This window comes from Anas acuta, chromosome 3 (assembly GCF_963932015.1).
Source record: "Anas acuta chromosome 3, bAnaAcu1.1, whole genome shotgun sequence".
Lineage (NCBI taxonomy): Eukaryota > Metazoa > Chordata > Aves > Anseriformes > Anatidae > Anas > Anas acuta.
The window spans coordinates 12,464,699-12,486,797 of NC_088981.1; the positions used below are offsets into that span (position 1 = coordinate 12,464,699).

The window sequence follows — 22,099 nt, forward strand, 5'->3', positions numbered from 1 at the left end:
CTTGGAGTAAGACCCACGTGTTTTGAGTCTCCTCAGTTGTGACAATGCCCTCTCTGAGCTAATTCTGGAAACTTTACCCAGACGTTCAGCTTGCTCTATTTGCAGAAGGTACTCGTGGGTCTGTTGTCTCTGGTGCAGAAGGGCTTCTCGTGGTTCAGAGCTGTTAGTGACCCTCAGTATGGTTAGCAAAGTGCTCTTAGCTCTTTGAAATGTGAAGGAAAAAAAAAAGCATATTCCCAGCTGGTTTTGTTCTAACACAACCTAGAGTCCTTGTACGCTTCATTAATAATTTAAAATACCAAGGTTCAGATTACTTTTTAGTCATGGGAATAAGGAAGGAATTGGAATTCCCTGAAAACACAGATAGCGTGAAGGAATCTAATACAGCTTTTGGGCGGATCAGCTGTGTAAGGGCTAGATTCGAGTAGCATTTAATGAAGAAATTTAGGAGGTTTTTGGAGAAAAGTTTTCGGGATAACCAAGTGCATTGTTCTGTGTCCTATGTATATCAATCACATTTCTATCTTCTGTTTTTCTTTGTCATCCTTTTTAAAAGAAATAAGTATTTCTAAACTCTCAAATGAAAGGCCTTTGGTTGTGTGTGTGTGTGAGGGGGAAGTTGTTGTTAACGCTCTCAGGTCTCCTTGTAAATCTCTCTGTGGCTTCCAGCAAGATTTTGGAAAGCATAGTGTTAGTTCACAGATTATTGGGAAATTCGGGTGCTTCTAAGTTGTGAATTTCACAGAACCTCCTGTGTGTCCACCCCTTCCTGTATCACGCTATAACTAATCCTCGCTTCCATAGGAGCGGTCTCCCAGATTTATTTCTACTGAGGGCTCTCCACTTCATGTGTGTTATCTATTCCTAATACGAAATTTCAACAATATGCACAGCTTGTATCCACAGTAGTCATCTATCACTTGAAAGAAGGCTTTAATTAACGCAACCCTAATTTTAATAAGGTACCAAGCCATGATCTTGTAAATCCTGCTGCACAGAGAATCACTTAGTTCAGGTTCACTTGGAGCAATCCTCAGCAGTGTGGTGCTTTTTATGACATTGTTAATCTAGAAGGCCTTTTTGGAGTAACCGTGTGTGTGTGTGTGTGTTTTTTTTTTTTTTTTTTTTTTTTTTTTTCCTTGTAAGCATATTTTGAATGACTTCTGTTCCGCCTTTCAAGTAATGATACTGTTGCTTGCCTCCTGAACAAAAGTTCTGGTATGGCTGAACTCTTCACCCTGTGCCCACCCTGGGACTCCAAGGAGGTTCACTGCTCTCACGGCCTTTCCAAAAGCATCTTTGCCGCAACACCTAGGCCAGTCAAATTCCATTATTTTCACAGAAACCACTCACGTTCATCATTTCCAGCAAAGTAAATGGGTTATGCCACATCCCTGGCTGAGACGTGCTGGTATAAACATGCTGCGCTTGACACGAGAGCAGAAGGTGGGAAGCGAAGCAGGGAGGGGTTGGTGCCAGCTTCGTGGCCTCACGTCGGAGCCAGCTGGTCACCAGTCCTCACCTGATCGCAAGTGACAGCAGCACGTTGAGCTGCTTGAACCTGCCATGAGCTCTCCCTGCTCCCAAGGGGCTGTCCCAGTGGCTCTGGAGATGTCAGGGCTGGAATGGAAAGACGTTTCCACGAGTGCCCTGTCCTCAGAGCTGCTGCGTGGAGCAAAAGTGATGGCTCCCCAGCATTGTGCCGAGGTCCCCGTGGTGGCAGGGATGGCCCCCGGGCAGCACTGCCTGCTGCCTTCCTGATGTCACCCACAGCCCTTGCTGCATGCAGCACATAGGTGGATTTAAGAGCAATTCCCTTTACTTTTTTTTTTTCTTTTTTTTTCTGAAATATCACCGAAAATGAGCTGCTTGGGCTGTAGTGAGTGTTAGTTCAATGGGGCTATCAGACAGGGCTCCCTGCTTCCAAACCAAGAACCAGAAACACTGGTGTATTTCCCTGACAATGGAAGTCAAGTATATTATTCTGACAGATTTTTAGCACTAAATATCTGATTGCTTATCCACAGCAAAACAGAAAGCTCAGAGGATTGAAAAGCACAAGGCATGCTTTTTCAGATAATAATGACACAAAAATCCAAATACAAATAATTTGGTTGTGTGTAATACAGATACTCTCAGTATTAACTGTTTCTGAACTATTTTGGACCTTCAATCATTTTTTTTAAATGAATGCTACATTTTTCCAAAACTGATATGTTACTTTGTATCACACTGGCTGAGGATTCATTTCCTCATGCAGACCATGTTATCTTCTATGCACTGTTGGGGTTCACACAGTACGGATTTCTGTATTCAAAAAATAAAAAAGTTTTTTTTTAAGTTGAGCATCGTTGTTCAATTTCCTAATCAACCTGTATGATCAAGGAGCTGCGTTTCTAAAACTCGTTGGCTGGTGTTTTTGTTTGTGTTATTAGTAAATAACTGAGTCAGCAAATGGTAAGTAATTTCTTTTGAAACTAAACAATCTTCCTATTGAGGGCTTTTAGAAGAAAACTTAAATGAATATTCAAGTTCCTATTCAGACTGTGTTTACTTTAACTGATGATACATTTTCATTGTCTTATTGTCCTACTTGTGACAAGAATGTAGAATTAGACCTTGTGGTATTTGTGGCTCATAACATGAATAAATGTAATGCGATCTCATTTGTTCATCAGCTGGTAATTGAAAACATCAGCTGAAAGGGTAGCATTTCAGTCTCAAGCTCCAACAAATTTCCCTCAGTTTAGCCGAAGTGAATATGAACTTACTTTGGTCATGTTGCTTCAAGGGAAGCGATGGGAACTTGTTGGATGAATTGGTGTAAACTTTTTGGACCTGCGCTTCTGTTGAACGCTTTTAACTACTCAACTAGTTTTCACGATCTGTTGTCCTGTAAAGTAATAAATGGCCCAAATTTTCTACACACTAATTAAAATTCCATTTCTCATGAATTCCTTAATCGAGAGCAAGTCATTATGTGCTTTGTTGATTCTTAAGTGCAAAGATAATTGCAATGGGCAGCATGAAAGTGGTTTGATTATTGCCTGTCGGCTCTTGTGAATTCTAATAGGTCTAATTGCATAGCATCAATTCATCATCTCAGCATCACTTCTTTTTATTATTAGCTCTCTGAATTGTAATGTGCTCATAAAGAAGTGTAGTAGTATATCAGGGATGACATGGTACCTGTCCTATTGTAATTTTCCTTCCTTACCTAATGTTACTATGAAATTAAAAGTTTATTATACAGTTCTCCTTTGCAGCAACTGGTTGAAAAAAATCCCTGAAGAAAAGGATATTGTTTTCCTCTGAACATGCATGTATTCCTCTACTAAATGACAGTCCTGTGTTATTTTTTTTTTTACTGTGCTTGATCATTCCCATAAATCCTAACCCTAATATTTGTTGAATAATATTATATCAAAAGTTTTGTGAAAGGGCGTGTTGTTACTGAAAACTATTTAGAAGGTAAAGACAGTAATGAGGTGAACTTCCCAACAAAACCTTTGCTGGCTGAGAAGCAGGAAAAAAGGAAACATCCAGGTACACTAGAATGGCGTTCTGAGGGAAGTCAGGAGGGGGAGTTGGTTTTGCTGGGTGTCCTTTTTTTCTTCCTTTTTCCTGTTCCCTCTCACCCTGTCCCCACCAGGCAAGGGTATAGTTCAGAAAGTTACCATGAAGATATCTATAATACCTGTAGATGAAATTATAATTTTGTAGCTGAAGATACAGTGCTATGCATTCAGTTATTTTTAAGGACATACAGCAAAATAACTGAAACATCCTAGCTTGATTGGAAGATCAAGTTTCTGCTAAGCCCTGAAGTATTACTAATACTTAAATTATAAAACGCTAACAGTCTGCACAAATACTACTAAACTATATCTGGGAAAACTTCCATCTTGAGTGTTTTTAAAAATGGGAAAATACCATTTTGCTTACATAATGGTTTGCCCTTTTCTAAATTTTCATGAACACAGTGAAGTTGGCACCCTTGATTCCTTGTGCTTTGTATCTCTCCCATCTGCTGCTGTAGTATCAGTGGTATCTGCAGACTTCTCAAAGTGTTAGTAGCCACTGACACACAGTGATCTTCTACACACTGGCCTGGTGAAGTTTAAGCACATCACCCTGGAAATGACACCGCTGAAGCCACTGGGTTCAGCTTTTCCTGCTGTGGTGCCTTGGGACATGGGAACTACACTGAAAACATTTATGTGCAGAAAGACAAGATGCTTACTTTGAGTAATATCAAACGTTTGGCTTGTCTTGAGAAAAAAAATTGCAATGACTTAATGAAAACACATGAAATCACCTATATATGTAGGGTTTTTTTGTTTGTTTGTTTTGTTATGGCTGTTTTGTCAATCATACTTTTTCTTGTTTGACTGTATAATATTGTTCAGCTGGCAAGGTCAGCCAAATTGTTTGCTGCTTCATGTGCTGTGACTTCTGGCTTTTTGTAAACACACAGAGCTGACATTCTTGAAGGAAGTGATTTCACTTCTGAAATAGCAGTAGGTCTTTCCAACAGCCTGTGCAAGGGGAGATGACGTGAGGTACAACTTTATATGTAGTTCTCTAAAAACTCCACCTACTCCTCAAGCTGGCATTAAAGTGGGTAATATGAGCCTGCAGACTCTTCCTGTCTTCGTAGAGAAATGATGCTTTGAGCTTGTGGGCACTGCAGGCTGAAAAAGACTGTTTTGCTTCAGTAACAGGTGCAATAAAATTCAGCAAATATTTTTCTCACTGTGTTTTCCCAAGTATTTTGCAGTTCCCCTCAGCAAGTTACAGCCTTGCATTTGGAAATGGCGTGTTCCAACACTTCAGTTGTCTTTGCAAGTTTTGCCATTGCGATTTTTTTTTTCTAAAGTCATTACCATATTTCCAAACCCCTGCTATCGTTTCTAGCCCTGCTCTGTCTAGTTCTCAGCTCCTACACACCTATAAACTATTTAAGGGGCTTTAGCCTGACATCCCATTCCTGTGGTTATCAGGAAATGCTAGTGACAGGCTAACGGATGCTGCGATATTACTTAGAGCAGAAGTTAACCTTATTTACATCAGTTTTCCTTCTACAGCAAGGCTAAGCTCAAGACTGCCCTTCAGCAGCTCTTTTAGGTCATTACCTGACTTTCCAAAAGGTCGTTTAAGTACATTTTCTCAATTGAGCTGAACAAGGTATGACACTAGTGTTTTTTTAAGAGCTTTTTGTAGCAATGGTGCTTGACATGAAGGAGAACAGAAGCAGTGCAATAAGCCTCTGTGAGTTACTAACAGTTTGCTTTGCAATACGCTTTTTTTTTCTTGACCAAAAAAAAACAAAACAAAACACCACCACCACCCCAAAAAGACAAAAAAAAAAAAAGTGAAAAAAAAACAAATCACACTTGCCTTGCTTCTGATTTTATGCATTTCCTTCTCTTGCAAATTCAGCTATTTGCAACTTCCACTGATGCAAAACACGCAAGATGTTTGTCAAAGCTTGTTTTTCACTTGAATCCACCCAAGCATTATATATTGTACAAAATACCATACCGCAATTTCTGTTAAATATCCTTGCTGGATAGATTTCATTTCTCCACTTTGCTGTTGTATCTGCCAGCGCTCAGAGCAGGCTTGCTGGAGCCTTCCAGCTCCTTCCCACCTCCTTGGTTCTTGCCTGTTGGGGGGCTGTAGCAGGCACCTTGGGGACCACATGCCATGGGAGCCTCACTGATGTGGTCGCAGTCTATGATGGTCACTGTGTGCTTTAACATGCGTTCAAGCATCTGCCAAATTTAGGCATTGTGGCACAAAAGTAATCCAGGCAGCAAAAGGAGTACATCTTTTTCTCATATGTGCAGAGGATCTGCCTTATGTCTCGACTGAAGCCTTTCTATTACTTCTGTTAAAGCAGCATCCATTTTTATCGCTAATACACTTACTTGTTCTAGGTTGCTCAATTAGTTTGCCATATTCAGAGAAGCAAGAGCTGTTTACTAATATTGCATGCAGACAGCAAAATTGAGGCACTGAATTTCTTCTCTAAGTGTTGCATCTACAATGTAATATACAACCTGCGTAGGTATGTGTTTTCCATCATATTTCATCATACCTTTTCTGCTGTTTCCTGCTTGGGTGCTCATACCTTTAACATCTGTTGGGTGGGTTTGCTTTTAAGCTGGGTTGCAGAGTAGTGAATTCCAAAAGCTGATGTTTGTTTTGTGGCCAGCTGATGAAACTGTTTTTTGAAGTAGAAAGTGACTCTGAGGCAGAAACTGGGAGGAAATGGTCAGAAGAATTTATCACTGATGCACTCTCTGCATTTTCACGTGTTGCTATCTGAAATATGTTGATATCAGGAGGGAGCTTTAGTATGGTTTCAGCCACCTAAATTAAAGTAGAATTGATGATAGAAAGTGAGATTCCTCTTCTAGGCATGAAGACTCACGTTACGGTTCAAGGAGCTGTCCAGTTATTTCTCTTGTCACGCTTCTTTGAAGCAATTGAAGTGGCACTGCCAACTTGAAATCTACTCGGCTCTTACAAACGAGTGAAACTTGCTTTTGGGTACCACTTGCGTGCCTGTTCCCATTCATAGTGTTTGTGTGAGACTGGGGAAGGGAAGAGCAAAATTGATAAATATTTCATATTCTTCTCTCTTTATCGCATTCTCGTGGGCCTGAAGGTGCAAAGGTAGAAAACATTTCTGAGGGAGCTGCTTAGACTGGAAGGTGTCATGTCATTTTCCTTTGCTCAAGTCCTTGCTCATCTTTAGGCACCTGGTAGCCTCACTGCTTTCAGTGGGACCGCTCTCACGCTCGCAAGCAGATTGCAAGTTGAGAGCTATAAGTACTGCATTTATTGCTTATGAGGGACATAGCGTATCTCCCGTACAACGTGCAGTCTTGTAGCAGAGCTTCCATGTTTTCCTCAACTGCCTTGTTAACCTCAGAACATGCATTTTTAAAAATACTTGGTGTGTTCAGAGTTCTTTCCACCTTTCTCCTCCTACATCCACTCTGCTTGTGGAGACGATAGATCCTTGTGCAGCCTGTTCATACCATTTCATATCTGTATTCGGTGAGCGACATGTTTGTGGCAAGGGAAAAACTAAACTTTTCTAGCCAGGTTTCCAAAGTCTGAAGAATCAAATTGTGAAGGTAATCAGGCTGATATAACTACCACTAGTTTCTTTAGAAGATGTATGGAGAGTCTGTAATCTAATCACTTCTCTTTCTTGATGAAAATGAGCAAAATCCTTAGAAAAGCATGTATTTTCTGCTGTGCAGGTTACATGCATTAGAGAAGTGTTGCATGAAAAAGGTGTGCTCCAATATTGAAGGTGGAAGGAGTTTATTCTCAAGAAAAGATCGTGCAGGAGAACTAAATGAAAAAATGAACACGGTAACTTTTTGTGGTGTGTCGCTGTCAAGGAATAGATGAACCATAATAAAGCTATGAATATAATAAATTTTTCCTTGAAACTTTAAACAGTTCTTTATTGCTTCTTTAAGAATCCCATAAAATTTTCTACTAGAGAAACAGCTCTAATTTTTAGAAATCTTTTTATGTGAAGTGATCTGATTAAAAGATAAAATAATTAAAAAAATAGCTGTCTATGAAGCTCTTCTGGCTTCCCTGAAGGAAATACGTACCTTTCAAGCGTGAGACTGAGGAGATGTGGTATCTTCAGTCAGTACCCAGCGACTCGGCCCTCGTTTAGGCTTCAGAAATTCGCCTGAAGTGATGCCTCCTGCCTGAAAGGGAGCCTGCTTCTCTTTGAGACCCGGTTTGAGATTTCCCATGCCTGAGGCAAGTGTTACATGTCACTTTCTTGGCTTGTTAGTCATTTCTCTGTAGTTCTCTGGGGATGCCTTCCTTTATTTCAGTGCCCCTGCAGCAACCTCAACCTCATAATAAAATGTAGCTTAATAAGAAATGTTAGTGATGTGCAATTTCTGTTTTGCTCTTTGGAAAACCCTTTATCCAGGAAATCCAGGGCTTTTCCTATACTTTAATGTTAAATGTTAGAGCACTCCAGCTCTGTTTGCCACTTGGAGGACAGTGGAAGAATTGAAGGCTTTCAGTTCTGAATGTAAATCTTTTTTTGGATAAAGTTTTGTTGGTCTGGTATTACGTGAGGCTGATCCAGTCATGGTTTTTGTCATGTTCCCATCCAAAGGGACGTATCTATGCTTTGCTTGTGCGGTACCCCAGCAGAGGTGACTATATGGGTTCTCATGGAATGGTGTTATTGGGCTGTACGCTAAAAGCAGCCCAAGTGCGGCAAGGGGTCCGAGTTGCCAGAAGCTGAGAGCTTTAGCTCATCTCAGATTTCTGTGCCCCTGTGTTTTGTCCAATTCCAAAACTGTGGAACCAAAATTAGTTTTAAAATGCACACTGTAAATATTTTTGCATCTTCTTCATGTTTTTATTTGTATGTTTTCTAAGGGTCATGTTTTATGAAGCTTCTGCTTTGAATTGAGTGTGAAGTGAGGTTAAACATACTGTGGATTTATGTGGCCGCTGACAGCGTTATGTCCTTTGCCATGCTACCTACTTTGGTTTGAAATTTGTGTGGAAGAGCAGGCTGAAACTTCCTCTTATATAGTGTCTTTAAGAATGAATTTTCTCAATTTAAGAGCAAACAAGTTGTGTGCCGAAAAGCTGCACGGTTAAATTATTTGACAGATCAAAAGCAAACACCTCCCCTATCCTCTCCCCCCCCCCCCCCCCCCCAACATCTCTTGCTGCTCAATGAAGAGAGAAATAGAGAATCTTTTGTGACTTGCGCTTTCCTACATCCAAAAAGAATAATCCGAAAGACAGATGAGGGTTTCTGTGTCTCTTGCCTTGGCCACTTGCCAGGAACAACGGTCAGAGAAAGGTGGGGAGCATTACCTGGGCTAAGGAGGTCCCTCTGTGTGTGTTTCCTGAGCCGCATGATGAAGACTGGGCTTGGCAGAGCTCCTCTGTTGCTACAGCAAAATGGAGTTTGCTGCGGTGCGATGAGGACAAAATATCTGCTTGGGGCAATGTACTTTCATTTTCTGTCCTGTTTTCCTAGTTATTGTAAGGTCGTTGTTTGGATAGATGGCTTGCAGAGGTGAACAGGGATAGCAATTAAGCGTTTCTGCTGCTACCATTAGAAGTCCAGATTAAAGAAGAAAAAAGAAGCAAGTCAGGGATGTTGTAATTTCATGTAAAGTCACGTCGTGTGCCTTTCAAGTTTGTTCGTATCGCATCGCATTACGAATATCCCAAGTGGAGCCATCGCGTTTCAGTTTTACATGTAGGCAATTATTTCCATAGAAGTGGTGGGGCTGTCTGTCTAGTCGCTGCTTTGACATCTGTCGTCGCAGTGCTAAATTGCTTTGTGAAACCTATTACTTTGGGATATAGCGGAGTGTCTCTTAATTGCACCTCTTCTCTTGCCTGAACAGAGCCTGCCGTTGTCTCGGGGGCTGATGGGGAGGCTGCGATGGCAGCTGGGAGCGCACCGATGGCAGGGGGGAGCTCACTGGGATCGCACGGGCACACCGTGGCCTTCTCTTTAATGACAGCTATGAATGCCAAAAATGCTTGGGTTTCAACCTGCGGGACCTAATTCTCCGTCCGGCTGTCGAGGCAGTGGTATAACTGCTGTGAACAAGCCCTCTGTGTGTTCGGTGTCCCACGGAGGCTGAACCATCGCGCTCTGCTAAACGCCAGCTGCTGAACACGGGCTGCTGCGGCTCCCGAAGGACCTCACGCTTGGCCTCTCCCTTGGGGATTATTGTTTTCTGTCGCTCTCTGCTGTCTCATACCTAAAATACACACCTAGCCTGCAAAGAAACATACCAGTTAATCGTTTAACAGTAAGCATTCTTTACCTTTTCTTGGGCAGACAATGCCATTTAGGTGAAAAATGGCTTAGATGTTTTACACAAACGGCTTTTAGATATCATAGCTTCTGCACCTAATGAAACATTGTTTGGTTCATCCAAAACACCTATTTAAGCACAGGAGGAAGCTGTGAGGGGGACAGAGTTCAGGCTGAACTGTGCTTATTGATTCAAGCCTAAAAACTGAGGCAGTCGCTTTAAATAAATGCTGATGAATGCAATTTTTCTCTCTGTGTAAGTGATGTGCTTTTACGAAATTTTTGATGATTGCAATAGCTAGAAATGTGAGAAGATATAAAGCAAATACTTCATAACTGGAGAGCTGTGTCATACGTCAAGTGATAGCATTGTGTGATCTACAAAAGATGTTTTCTTGCTTGTAAACTATTCAGCTCAGCTAATCGAGTTTTGGAGGCATATATTAGTAAATAAATTAGGCAGAGGCCTTGGGGGATTCATTTAGGTTGAACTTAAATTAGCAGTTGCTTATTACATGTCAAAACCACACATTTTATGTGCAAGCGCATGTAACGGGCAAGAGAAAATGAACAAGCCAAGCAAACTTGTATACCAAGGCAAAAGGCTACGCGTGCTCTTCAAGAGAAGGGGTAGTGGCCACGTGAGAACGCCTGGAGGTAATTCCACCTCCTCTCTGTTGAACCCCATCTGCATCTTCAGGACCTATATGGTGGGTGCTTATTGTGTAAATCAACCGATAAGATTTACAAATGGTGCCCTAAATTTTCTGGCATTTTGTTCGATTTATTTTTATTCAAGAGCACACAGTGCTCTTCTTAAAAATCCCCTGTCTCAGGCTACAATGGGCAGGGGACAGCCTCGTTACGCATTTGCAAGACAGGACAATTATGGCTCTGAGTGTATGAATGGGATGAAGGAGGGAAACCTGTGAGTGATGCTAGCCTTGGTCTGCTGGCTTGTTAACACTGTGAATGAGCTGCCCATGCTTCTGTGAGGGAAGACATGAGAGAAACCTCCTTGTACTTTTTCATTTTTTTTTTGAAAAAAATAAAATATACTAATATTTTTGCTATTAGTGTTACTTCTGTGGAGAACAATGGCAGTGTATGTGACATCAGTGTCCTCCGTGGGGTCTGTGAGTCACAGCTGCATCCAACTTGGTGCTTTTGCAGCTGGAAGCTTGTTTTTCCTCTTGGCCCACACTGCTCTGCCCACTTTCTGAAGCACTGTGGACACACAGTTGTGAGGAAAACAGCGAGTTAAGATTTATGGACTGATTTATTTAATGAAGGAGGCCAGAGAAAACAAGCCTCACTGGTCATTTTACATTTAGGCCTTGTACGATAAGGCAGACATGGTCTCATTTTTCACTGGCCAATGTAGGAATTTGAGGGAAGAGTCCCTGTGCTTGTGAAATGTTGATTAAATGCATAAACTACATTTATTCTCACTAATGGCTAAGCAAGGACAGCGATATTTTAAATGACAAAGTGCCTGTTATACCTCAAGGTTAGTTAATGGTTTGCATAAGATGCCTGCTTTCATTACAATGCTTCTGATTAAAACAAGAAGAAAAACTGAATGAAAACAAGCCGAGTTGATGCAGAGCCTGTGCGCATTCAAATCGATGTGTCGATGCTGTGTGTCCTCCATTTGGCTGCCGGAATTTCTAAACCAAAAGTCTGAAACTCAAACAATGGGGGGAAAAAAGAGCAGCAGATCCATTCAGATCTCCTTGGATCAGCCCCGTGTTGCAACACAAACCTTAGAGATACCAGTGTAAAACTAAATTGTCAGCCCTAACGCAGCTCTAAAACATGTCTGTAGAGCATAGATCTCTGCCAATGCTTTTTCAGCCACCCTTACCTTTCTTTAGAAGTGTTTCTGGAGGAAAATTAACTCCTTCCGTATTATAAACATCGCTTTAATACTGAGTAGTTTCATTAGCGTTAAAAGCACTTTGATCCATCATTGTGGCCTGAATTCCAGATGAAAATACACCTACCTCTGGGGCTCTTCACCTCTGTGTACTCTTAAAAATGAGAGCAAACATATCTGTTGTGTATGGACAGTGAAAGTGATTTAGGAAGGCAGGGATTGCAGCTCTAATCGAAGTTCTCAGCCTGAAGGCTGACCATGGTAAATGAGAAGCTTCAAAGCGATGCTGGCCCCTCCATTTGGCATAAAAATGTGAATGTTACAAATGGTGAGTGTGGCATTCTCTGAGATCCGGCTGTGCCTAATTTTACTCTTTTGCCAGTTTTTTGAAGAAAAAACAAACAAACATCTGGAGACATGCTGGGGAGCTGTCTGTATCCCTTACTCTTGCTTCACCTCCTTAAGGAACACCCTGAGAGCAAAGGGAGTTCAGGAGCTCCAAGGAAGAGCCAGTGCTGTTTGGTAGCAGGCATCTCTACCAGTCTTTTCCAACCAGAACAAATCTTTTGGGTGTTTCTCTGGATTTCCTTGAGTTTAAGAATCTTTGGGCTATAGGACCACTTCTCTGTTATGCTGTTAGACCTCTGTGAGCACATTGGCCTAAACTCCTAATTGTGCTCATCCCTGTCATTGGTGGTGCTCTTGTTTGTTTGTTTTCCCCTGGTTTGCATTCTTGGGCAAAATGCATCTCTGTGCAAGCTCCCCATCCAAGTCCTCTGCTATCACTGGAGTCTAATCCCAGAAGTCATGCTTGTTTCGGAAGGGCTGTGGGCTTCTCTAGTGTGGATGCCTGTTTTGGCCATGGGTAGGCTGATGTGGGAGCCCAACATATGGGGCTTTTGTCCTGCCAGCAGTGCCACGGGTTTACATTAGAGGCTGGCTGCTGCTGCAGGTGGCTGGAGTAGCAGGGCAGAGGGTTTACAGATTTCTCAGGGATACCAGTTAGTTTTTTTAGGGATAGATGTCTGTAAACCTCCTCATCATCTTCAGCTCTGCAGCATCTGAATCTCACCAGCTTTGTGCAGCTGGGTGAGCGGGGACATTAGAGCAGAAACAAAACTTTCTTGCGACAGACACGCTGGAAGATGGATGCTGTCTTTGTAGCTATATTAAAAATAAACAGCTCTGCTTTAGCCTGTGAAGTCTGATCCTTATATATTAACTTCTTGGGCTGGGGGTGGTGTGGAATCAGTTCTATTTTCTGGTTTGTTTGCTTTATGCCTTTATAATCTCAAAGGATTTTGTCTGGCTTCAAGCCTTAACATATTGGGGAATAGCTTCAGCAGAATAATAGATAGTTCAGGCAATGTATGGATACACAGATTGTATTGACAAGGTACAACAATAAAATCTTTACTCTCCTGTTAATCTGCTGACCAAGAAACAGACTGGCATGTTAATGCTGCTCTGCTTGTAAAATCTTACTGTCACATATTTCTGTATAAGAATGCATTTAAGAAAAGCAATTTTTGAATAATGAATTCTTAAACAATTATATTTTTGTTGGATTATAAACCAATTTATAGCCAGCTTAAGAGTCCTGTCCAAAGAGGCACCTATTCTCAGCTCGTAGAAATTAACACACAAAAGTCAATAATTATATTAAAGGTTACCTATTTATATGAAGTATCTGGCGCAGTGATAGAGAGTTGGTAATGAGGTACCTTGAAAATGCTAAATCAGGAAATTCTGGGAAAAAAAATACAAGAAATATTTCCTACTGTTGAGATGAGAATTTTTAAAGTTAATGTTTAGCAACAGAGGATGAAAGAAATGGAGCATAACACTAAATGAGTGAAGAAAGTTCTACCAACGAGGGCTGAGGAGGTGTTTTACAGAAAGATTCCAGCAAGAATTTGGTGCTTGGGCTGTTCCCCAAACCCCCCATCTTGTTGGTTAGTAACGAATTTTTAATTTAAGCTATTAGGCTTCAGCTTTTGAAATGAGTATAAATTCTTTATACTTTGAAATGCAGAAAGAGGGAATTGTTCTGTGACTTTTTGTTTGTTCATCTTTTATGCTGGGCTGTTAAGTTAGTTTTATAGTCGTTCCTTTATTTGCTTGTTGGCAAGTAGGTGTTATGAATTTAAAATGGATTTCAATACCTCTGATCTTAGTGTCTATAAACATAAAATGGCCTTGATTGAGGTCAGATGTACTGGTATATTCCTTCCCTGTGCTCAATAACTGCAGCTTGCCTCTTTCAAGAACAAATAACAAAGAAAAATGTGTCAAGAGATGCTTTTTCTTTCTCTGAAGTTGCTAGCAGCCAAGTGCTAATGCTCCCAAATGAAAACCTTCCCTGGAAAGTTTCAACCTGAAGCAAACTGCTGTACTTACAGTTTACAGACACCTGAAATTATGGCCTTTCCTAATGGAAGTGCTCATATAACCTTATCTCTCTAAGCAGAAGCAAATTTCAAACTAGCTGTGCTATTTCTTTCTCTTCCTAGGTCTTAATAGTACTCAGTTTATTGTAGTAGCTAAAATGTGTTTGTGAAATAACTTTTCTGAACTCCTGGGTAAAACCACTCTACTTGTTTCCGTCACCTGCTTGCATTCCCATTGTCAGCAGACCAAGGCTGAACACCTCCTCCTTGTTTCAGTTGCCTGAAATGCTGTGGGGAGGGTTTGCTGCTGTTATTGTACAGCAGCTGCGGCGCTCAACAGAAATTGTCCAATCTATCCGTCTTGTTCCCACAACTGGAGAAAATTGCTGTGATCAAAATGAAAAGAAGAGTAGTTAACCTTTTTTATTCACTTCTTGGTGTGGTGGGTTTTCACAGTACTTAGGAAGTTTAGATTCAGGTTTCCATCACATCCAGTTCCTCTGCAAGTCTGGACACTGGGATGCTCTTAGATATTTTTATTTACTGAATGTCAGCGCACAGAGTTCTGAGAGAAAAGCTCAGTATTAACCAGAAAACTACTGTGAAGGTACTTTCCATACCAGAGGTATTGCAAGATGGTGGCCACCAAGATGTTTCTCTTTTCTGGACTGAATTCATGAGAGAAAAGCAGAGGGTTCTTTAAAACACATAGAAAGCTATTGGGAGGTATGTGAAGGAATTTGGAAGGATCAGAGGGTCTGGATAGTTATGTGCGTTATACGGATATCCAATATTTCTGGCTAATGTCAAAAAAGTTTTGGAAATGTTCAAAATGTGGTTTCAGCACATAAACTGCCTTTTAAGTTGTAGAGACCAGGACTTGGCAGATGATGTCTGACTGGAATAATAACAAATATGAAGATAACTGACATTTCAATGTTTGGCCAGTTTCACAAATGGTTTGGTATAGATTGGTGGGGAATAATCAAAGGCCACTTGGACAAACAATAATGGTGTGATTTCTGTAGGATCTGCCAGTAAACTAAATTATTTTGGGGTGTAACAACAGCAGATGTTGCTTGGAAGCCCATCACGTATGGAACAAACACAACGTAGCCAAAGGGGACTGGTGGTGCCTGAATTGTACAGCATTGACTGAATCCTTTTTTGAGGCAATATTACAAAAAAAAAAAAAAAGGTGCAACTGTTTATTGCTTCTGGATGTTGTAGGGGATGATAAAGGGAAAGTGGCAGGAAGGATGCACCTGCCACCATAACTCACTGTGGCATGTTTGCACATGGTGTAAGAATGATGTTGGAAAAGTAAATGTGCTTACTAGTCTGCGTGTGTGTGGGGGGGGGAAATAGTTTTTCATGATACCTTTTGGTTTGTATGTTTCTGGTTTTTTTTTGCTCTAGGCTTTTTACTTCATTTCTCTTGCAGCACTTTAAAGACACTGATTGATTGCAACATTTGATTTCGATGCGTCCAGAGGCATCATACCTGAGATATTCCCTGACTGTACTTTCTCTTTTTGTTCATTAAAATTCTTCAAACAGAATAAGATGCTCTTGTTTTATTGCACAGTGTTTCCATCTGGTCTGATGTGAGAGGAAAGCAGATTCTTTGAATAACTAGTGCATTCATAGGTCCCAACTTTTACTTCTCTTCAAGTGCAGAGGAAAGGCTTTAAATATTAGACAAAAACTCCCTGTATATCTCTGCTAATGTGCCAAGGTTTTGTGGTGAGCTTTCCTGATGAGTAGACCTTGAAGGGATGAGGGTAACTGTTTCAAACTTGTGACCTTTCCTGTGTGTGGTTTGTAGTACACATGCAACAAACATTTAGTATGTTTTTCTTAGTTTTTCCTTTAGCCCAAATGTAGTCTTGCTTCAAAATTTAGGATTTACAGTTTCTCACTTTCATTTAATTTGTGCAAGTGTAGCTTAAAAGACATTTTCTTAGAGTATTGCTCCTACATTTGCGTCTCCATACATATCAGAATGGATTGACTTGCAATGTAGTGGTTCTGTGGAGTCACAAGGGAAATACTAAACCATCTCAAGAACCATAATTAATAGTTACGCCTTCTTTTCCCATTTCTTGCAGATGTGATCCATACTGTTGGGCCAATCGCAAGAGGCCACCTTACTGACACTCATAAAGAAAACTTGGCAAATTGCTATAAATCCTCTCTGAAACTGGCAAAAGAAAACAACATCAGATCACTTGTAAGTACTTTATGCAAGCATGTCGTTTTGGGGAGGGTTTTATTTACTTGTTATAGAGTAATTATTGAAATAATAAGAGGCTTCCAGAAGAAATTCCTGCTTGCATGTGATACGAAAAAGCAAGAAGTTATATATTTGGCCAAAATAATTGCTAAACAAAGAAGAAGGTTATTCTATAAAAGAGTAAGAAAAACTGCCCTTGTAGTGTACAGCAAGTATAGGTGTACAAACCTCTCTCCCATTAAGGTAAGTAGCTGTTCCCGTTGTTCGTTTCATACTCTAATTTACTAAAGATGACCTAAGAAGTTGCTGGTCAAGTGCATAACTGTATGCAGCACTGCCTCAACAGCTGAGAAGTGATTAATTGTTGCTTATTCTGTCCGTTAATGTACCTTCCTAAAAATAAGCATATTGGCCAAGTGGCAGGGTTTTATAGCATCACCTTGCTGAAATAAATCATCATAGGTTTAAAATAGCTTCTTATATGATTTCGCTTTTAATTGTGAAAGTTTTTTGATTGCTTGAAGTGTGCATTACACTTCTGTACCTCAAAATGCCAGATTTTCAAAGGCCAAACACACAAGTGAATAGTTTAATGTATAGGGGGCCAAATGTGCATGCGTGGCTCTGCTCAAGTGTGTGTGTGAAGCAGAGGTGACCTTAGCAGGGACTGATGGGGAGGTGGTGGAAGGGGACAAAGTGGTGTAGCCTTCATGTGGGTCCCCGTGCTGCAAAGTGTGCATCCCCCAGCCTGTCCCACGCCCCATGCAGGGGATGTCCATGCAGAGGCATGGCAAATATAGATGCACAGTTGCCAAACCTGGCACACCATGAGCTCTGGCCACACGTTATGTGGGTGAAATAAAATCCCTGTGTGGAGGGGACTCTCACTGTTATGAACAGCCAAGAATCCTTCTTCAGCTATCTTCTCTCATTGCAGTGATTAAATATCATGTTGCCCTTAACTAAAGGGTACAGAGAAAGGCTGTAAAGAAACCATTTCTCAATAAATGACCAGCTAGGGGAAGTGTGAGATTGTTACTGCAAGATTTGGGAAGGAGTAGGTGGATGCAATCTGGTGGAAAAAGTCAAACCAAAATTATTCCAACTGTGTAAGAAAGGAAGGAAAATGCTTTTTCTGTAACTGTTTCAAGTAAAGTAGGATGCTATACTATGGCTTGATAAAATTTTGTTTGTCAAAAAAAAAATTAGCTGCAAAGTAATCCAGCTTGAAAGTAACATAGGCAGTTAAATGTCTACATGTATGCTAATTCCATCCCCTAATTCTGCAGCTAATTCCCCATTTGTTATGGAAATTATAGTGCAACGTGAGCTTTATGAGGTGGAATTTTAGAACAGTTAAAAAATACTCTTTAGCTAAGTGGACTTTGCTGTTGATAATGTATTCCGTCTCTGTATGTAATTATGGTAGTGATGTACAGTTTATTTTCTGAAGATCAGGCTTTGCTCAGAAAGGAAGATAAGTCCAGGGTTCTGTGCATTCATTTGATGTTGATCTAGTGATACGGTGTTTTGATTTTTCTGCAGCGGCACAAATACCAGGCACTCAAGTTCAGATTACTTGAGCAAAAGAATTTTTATCAAGCAATGCATCATTAGGTTAATTTAGCTGAACTCCACTACCTGTCAAATCTGCTGCCAAGAGTGAATTGTTTCAGCTGTTTATGTGATAGCATGTATGTTTTGCAACTTGGAATGTTAACTAAATCTAAAAAATGTTAATTGGACAAATGGTGTTATAATAGGGTGAAATATCCTGCAAGGGAAAGCTATTAACATATAAAAATGTTAGTACATTATAATAATTTAATAATATTAAATAATACATCATAACAATGTAATATAAAATATATAACACAATTTCCTAAACTGGAAAACAAAAGCTTTTTGAGGAGAAGGACATGTGAGACATAGGGATTTTAGCCCAATTTAGATGTGGCCTACTGAGCCAAAGCAGTTAAGTATTTCTTACTTCTTTTCCGGAGCAAACTATGCTCTTTACGCTCTTCCTGCTAATAAAATCCTCTCTATACTTACCAACATTTTGCCCAATGAGCCCTATCTTTGTCATTATCCAGCCACTAAAGAAAGCTGATACCAAATGGAGTTATTAATTGATTATGATTGTATTTTCCTTTTAACACTATGTACGTAAAGTAGAATGGAAAGCAATATCTGGGGATGTTCTGAACTTTTCTCCAGGACTGTTTAAACACATGGACATTTCTCTCTCCTGCTGTGATTCGCACTGGAGGCACTGAGGTCCCTGTGCTGTTGTACCCACATGCACCCTTCAGGCTCTGGGCAATTACATGCTGCTTTTGTGCCATTCCGATATGCAGGGGGGGGGGGGGGGGGAAGGGAGTTAAATGATGTGAGTAAGGAAAAATAATGAAATTAAAAAAATAAATAAAATGGCACCGGGCATTGGTCAATGCCCAGTAATGCTCATACCTGTAGGGATTCTGTAATTTTAGGACATTATAGGTGGTAGCTTTGTATATAACATGGAATAATAAAGAATGGTGCTATTCAAACCTTTCAAGGGTTTCATTAAAAACTAGCTTGATATTCCAGTAAGAAAAAATGACCATGAGAGAAATCATCCACGGATTATTTTCTTGCTGGTTAGGAGCTGTTGACTGTGCACCTGCTTGAGATAAAAATTAAAAAAAATAAAATACACAACACACAGAGTTTCAGGACACAGCTGCACAGGCTGAGCAGGAGCCAAGAGCCATTCATTCACACCAGCATTAAGAAGCTTAGCAAGCAATATGGATTTTCAAGTCCACATGACAGATCGTGAGCTGTTCTGAAAAGCCCAAAGTCCAGTGATTTCAGTGATGCTTTGGGAAGCAAAGGCTACTTGAGGGTCTACCCTAATGAACAAATCAAGCCTGGAGCAAAGTTAAGATGTATAATTCATTCAATTAAAGAGCACTAGATTACTGCAAGTCTGAAGAGAAGAATACAAAGTGCAAGTGGGTTTTACAAGATCCAATATAGTGGACTTGAAGAGAAGGGAGAAGAAAGAAGAAGAAAAAACACAGATTTTTAATGCTTGTAGAGAGCTGTTACAGAGAACAGAATTACTTAACTTGATTCTAACAGGCAACACCAGCATGGACTGGATTATGGCATCAGATATATTTGCAATAGGGAGAAGATAAACAAGATAAACTTGGGGGGGAAAAGGTTATCCATGTTAAATGAGGAAGAGAAAATCAGATGTGCTGAGTGATGGCAAATTTTGGTTGCCTCTTAGAATTGAAATGCATGTGGATGGGCAAGAGGAAACCAGAAGAATTTTGTAATAGGTACAGAGTGAGTAGAAGCAGTATGCTGTTGACATATATAGGAATTGGTGATAGCAAGCCCAGGTACACTCTAAATAATTAGCTAAGCCTGAAAGCATTGGAGCACAGTTTGTAGCAAGTGAGAATGAAGTGGGAAGGCATTAAGGGGTTGCAACAGTGTGAGTGTGTTGCTCATCTTCAAAATAGAAAAAAACAGCAAGTCTAGGAATTAATGCAAAAAAAAAAAGTAAACTGTTCAAACCATTTTGAATGTGAATTGTGTCATAGGATTCAGAATTGCTTGAGGCGTTATGAATGAGGAGTAGTGATGAATGGCAATGTATCAAGTTGGACAGAAGTGTGCAGGGTGACTCAGGGTGCACCGCTAAGCACAGTTTAATTTAACATCTTTATTAATGATTTTTGAAGAGTACATAAACAGCTCATTAATTACATTTACAAATGATGCTACATTAGGCAGTGTTGCAAACACTAGAAAAGGACAGAGATGTATGATGACAATTGATTACAGAGACTGCGAATATAACCTCATCTAGCATCCGTCACAGCTCCAGAAGGGAGTTTCTGCCTTCACTTCAGTGGAAGATAGGTCAGAACCAAAGCTGACAGCTACAGAGTAACTCAGCTTGGGAAAAGACGAGGTAGCATACGGTGGGGAAAAATAACCCAGTTCACAAACAGTCGAAGGCAGAAGAGTAGTGGAAAACTGGCTTAATGAGGAAATGGTCTTGAATAATAAGCCTCAAATTAGATATACTTAGAGCAGTGACTTGTTTTGTTTCGGTATTACATATTGTTGAGCTGCCTACAGAGAAATGATGGATGCCACGGAGGTTGTAGTCTCTGTTCCAAACAGGCTGGGGAGAACAGGAATGAGATTCTGAACAGCTCAAACCTAACTGTACATGTGTGTATAAATATATTTTATACTGGAGGAAGAGAGGCTTGCCATGATCTTGACATGCCGTGCAAATTGTGAGATGCAGCTTTATAGAGGGGGGAGAGAGAAACGTCTCGCTGTGTGCATGACAAAATGACAGTTAAATGGTGTAGCTGATAATAATTTCAGTTGTGTTAGTGTCTGAGATTTCCAGGCATGGATCAGGGCACCTCTGTGCGAACTCTTGAGGGAGCACTGAAATCTCATCTGAAAATGCTGTTATCTCAGTGTATAAAAAAAATGTGATGGGTAAAACCAGCAATGAGATGAGGGAATATAATGAAATGCCGGTCAGCATGATTGCCAAGGTTCATAATTCACCAGCAGTCCAGCCATGGGCAAGAATTTGCATAGCCATTATGGCAGAGGAGTTTCAGGATCAAATTTGATCGTCCATGGAATTGTTGAGAGAGAAATCACTACCCCTGATATTTGTCTCCTGCCTCTTTTTTTTTTTTTTTTTTCCCAAACATTTTATGCTCCATATGAAATTCCCAGTGTCACATCAGCCATTTTCAGTCTCCTGAAGGTCAGCTACTTCATCCAGCTTTTAGGATACCAAAGTATGTGTGCTTGGTATCCTGCATTCCCCGAACCACACCTCTCTTTTGCCTTTGCGCCTGTTGATGTAGCTGTGCCTGCTGTAGGACATTTATGCTGTTCTCTGGCTATTTGTGAGGTTATTGGCAATGGATGAAAATTTTACACTTGATGAGTCTGTTACATATACAGCCGTTTGGTTAAGTGGATACTTAATGCATTGTTTCTGTTTATCTCCACTTACGTTGTTACAGTTCAGTGGGGAGGAAAAATATCTAACATCATACAAGGAGTTTATTTTAGGAGTAAATATTGGCATTTAAGCAAATTAAGATTCTTAAATGCACAGAATAATTTCCTAATAATGTAAGAAATTGTTATTTGTTGTTGGTCTCTTAATGTGTTAGTAGAAAATGCTGTGCTGCATCAATTAAATCTTCGCTGTCTGAAAGACTATGAATACATTCCAGGCACCAAATCTTCTCTGAAAGGAGCAGAGGTAAAAAAATATTCAAATACGTATCCGTTCTGCCTGTATCTTTTTCTTCTGTAATAGTTTTACATGCCAATTAATCATTAGCTTGGGCAGACCAGGGGAGTTGTAATCGCTGTTTTGAAGGATTATTTTGGCCCGATGTTTGCACACAGTTATAGATTATTTACTTGGTGTGTTCTGACTTTGGAGGATCTCCTGCTCTGCTGTGCTTTGCATACGATGCTTTGAAGCTATTCAATACCCTGGAACTTGCCTGTACGTCGAGCGCTTCCCTGCCATGTACTTCATTCAGGCTTTGCCTGTGATTGAAAAATTTCAATCCATCAAGGTCAGTCAAAGCTGTAGTTACAGAGAAACTTTCTCAACTACACAGAGAACTAAATAATGCACAGCATTATTATTCATTATTATTGTGGCTGGGACCCAA

At 40.4% G+C, this 22,099-nt stretch overlaps 1 protein-coding gene across 3 annotated transcripts in view; it reads left to right on the top strand.

Annotated features, from left to right (window-relative positions):
• MACROD2 (mono-ADP ribosylhydrolase 2) overlaps positions 1–22,099 on the top strand; it is an 854,218-nt gene that overhangs the window by 478,593 nt on the left and 353,526 nt on the right. For all 3 annotated transcript variants that reach the window (XM_068675719.1, XM_068675720.1, XM_068675721.1), the window contains one exon: positions 16,234–16,355. In XM_068675719.1, the coding sequence (XP_068531820.1) occupies positions 16,234–16,355 (122 nt within the window). The remainder of the gene's footprint in view (positions 1–16,233; positions 16,356–22,099) is intronic.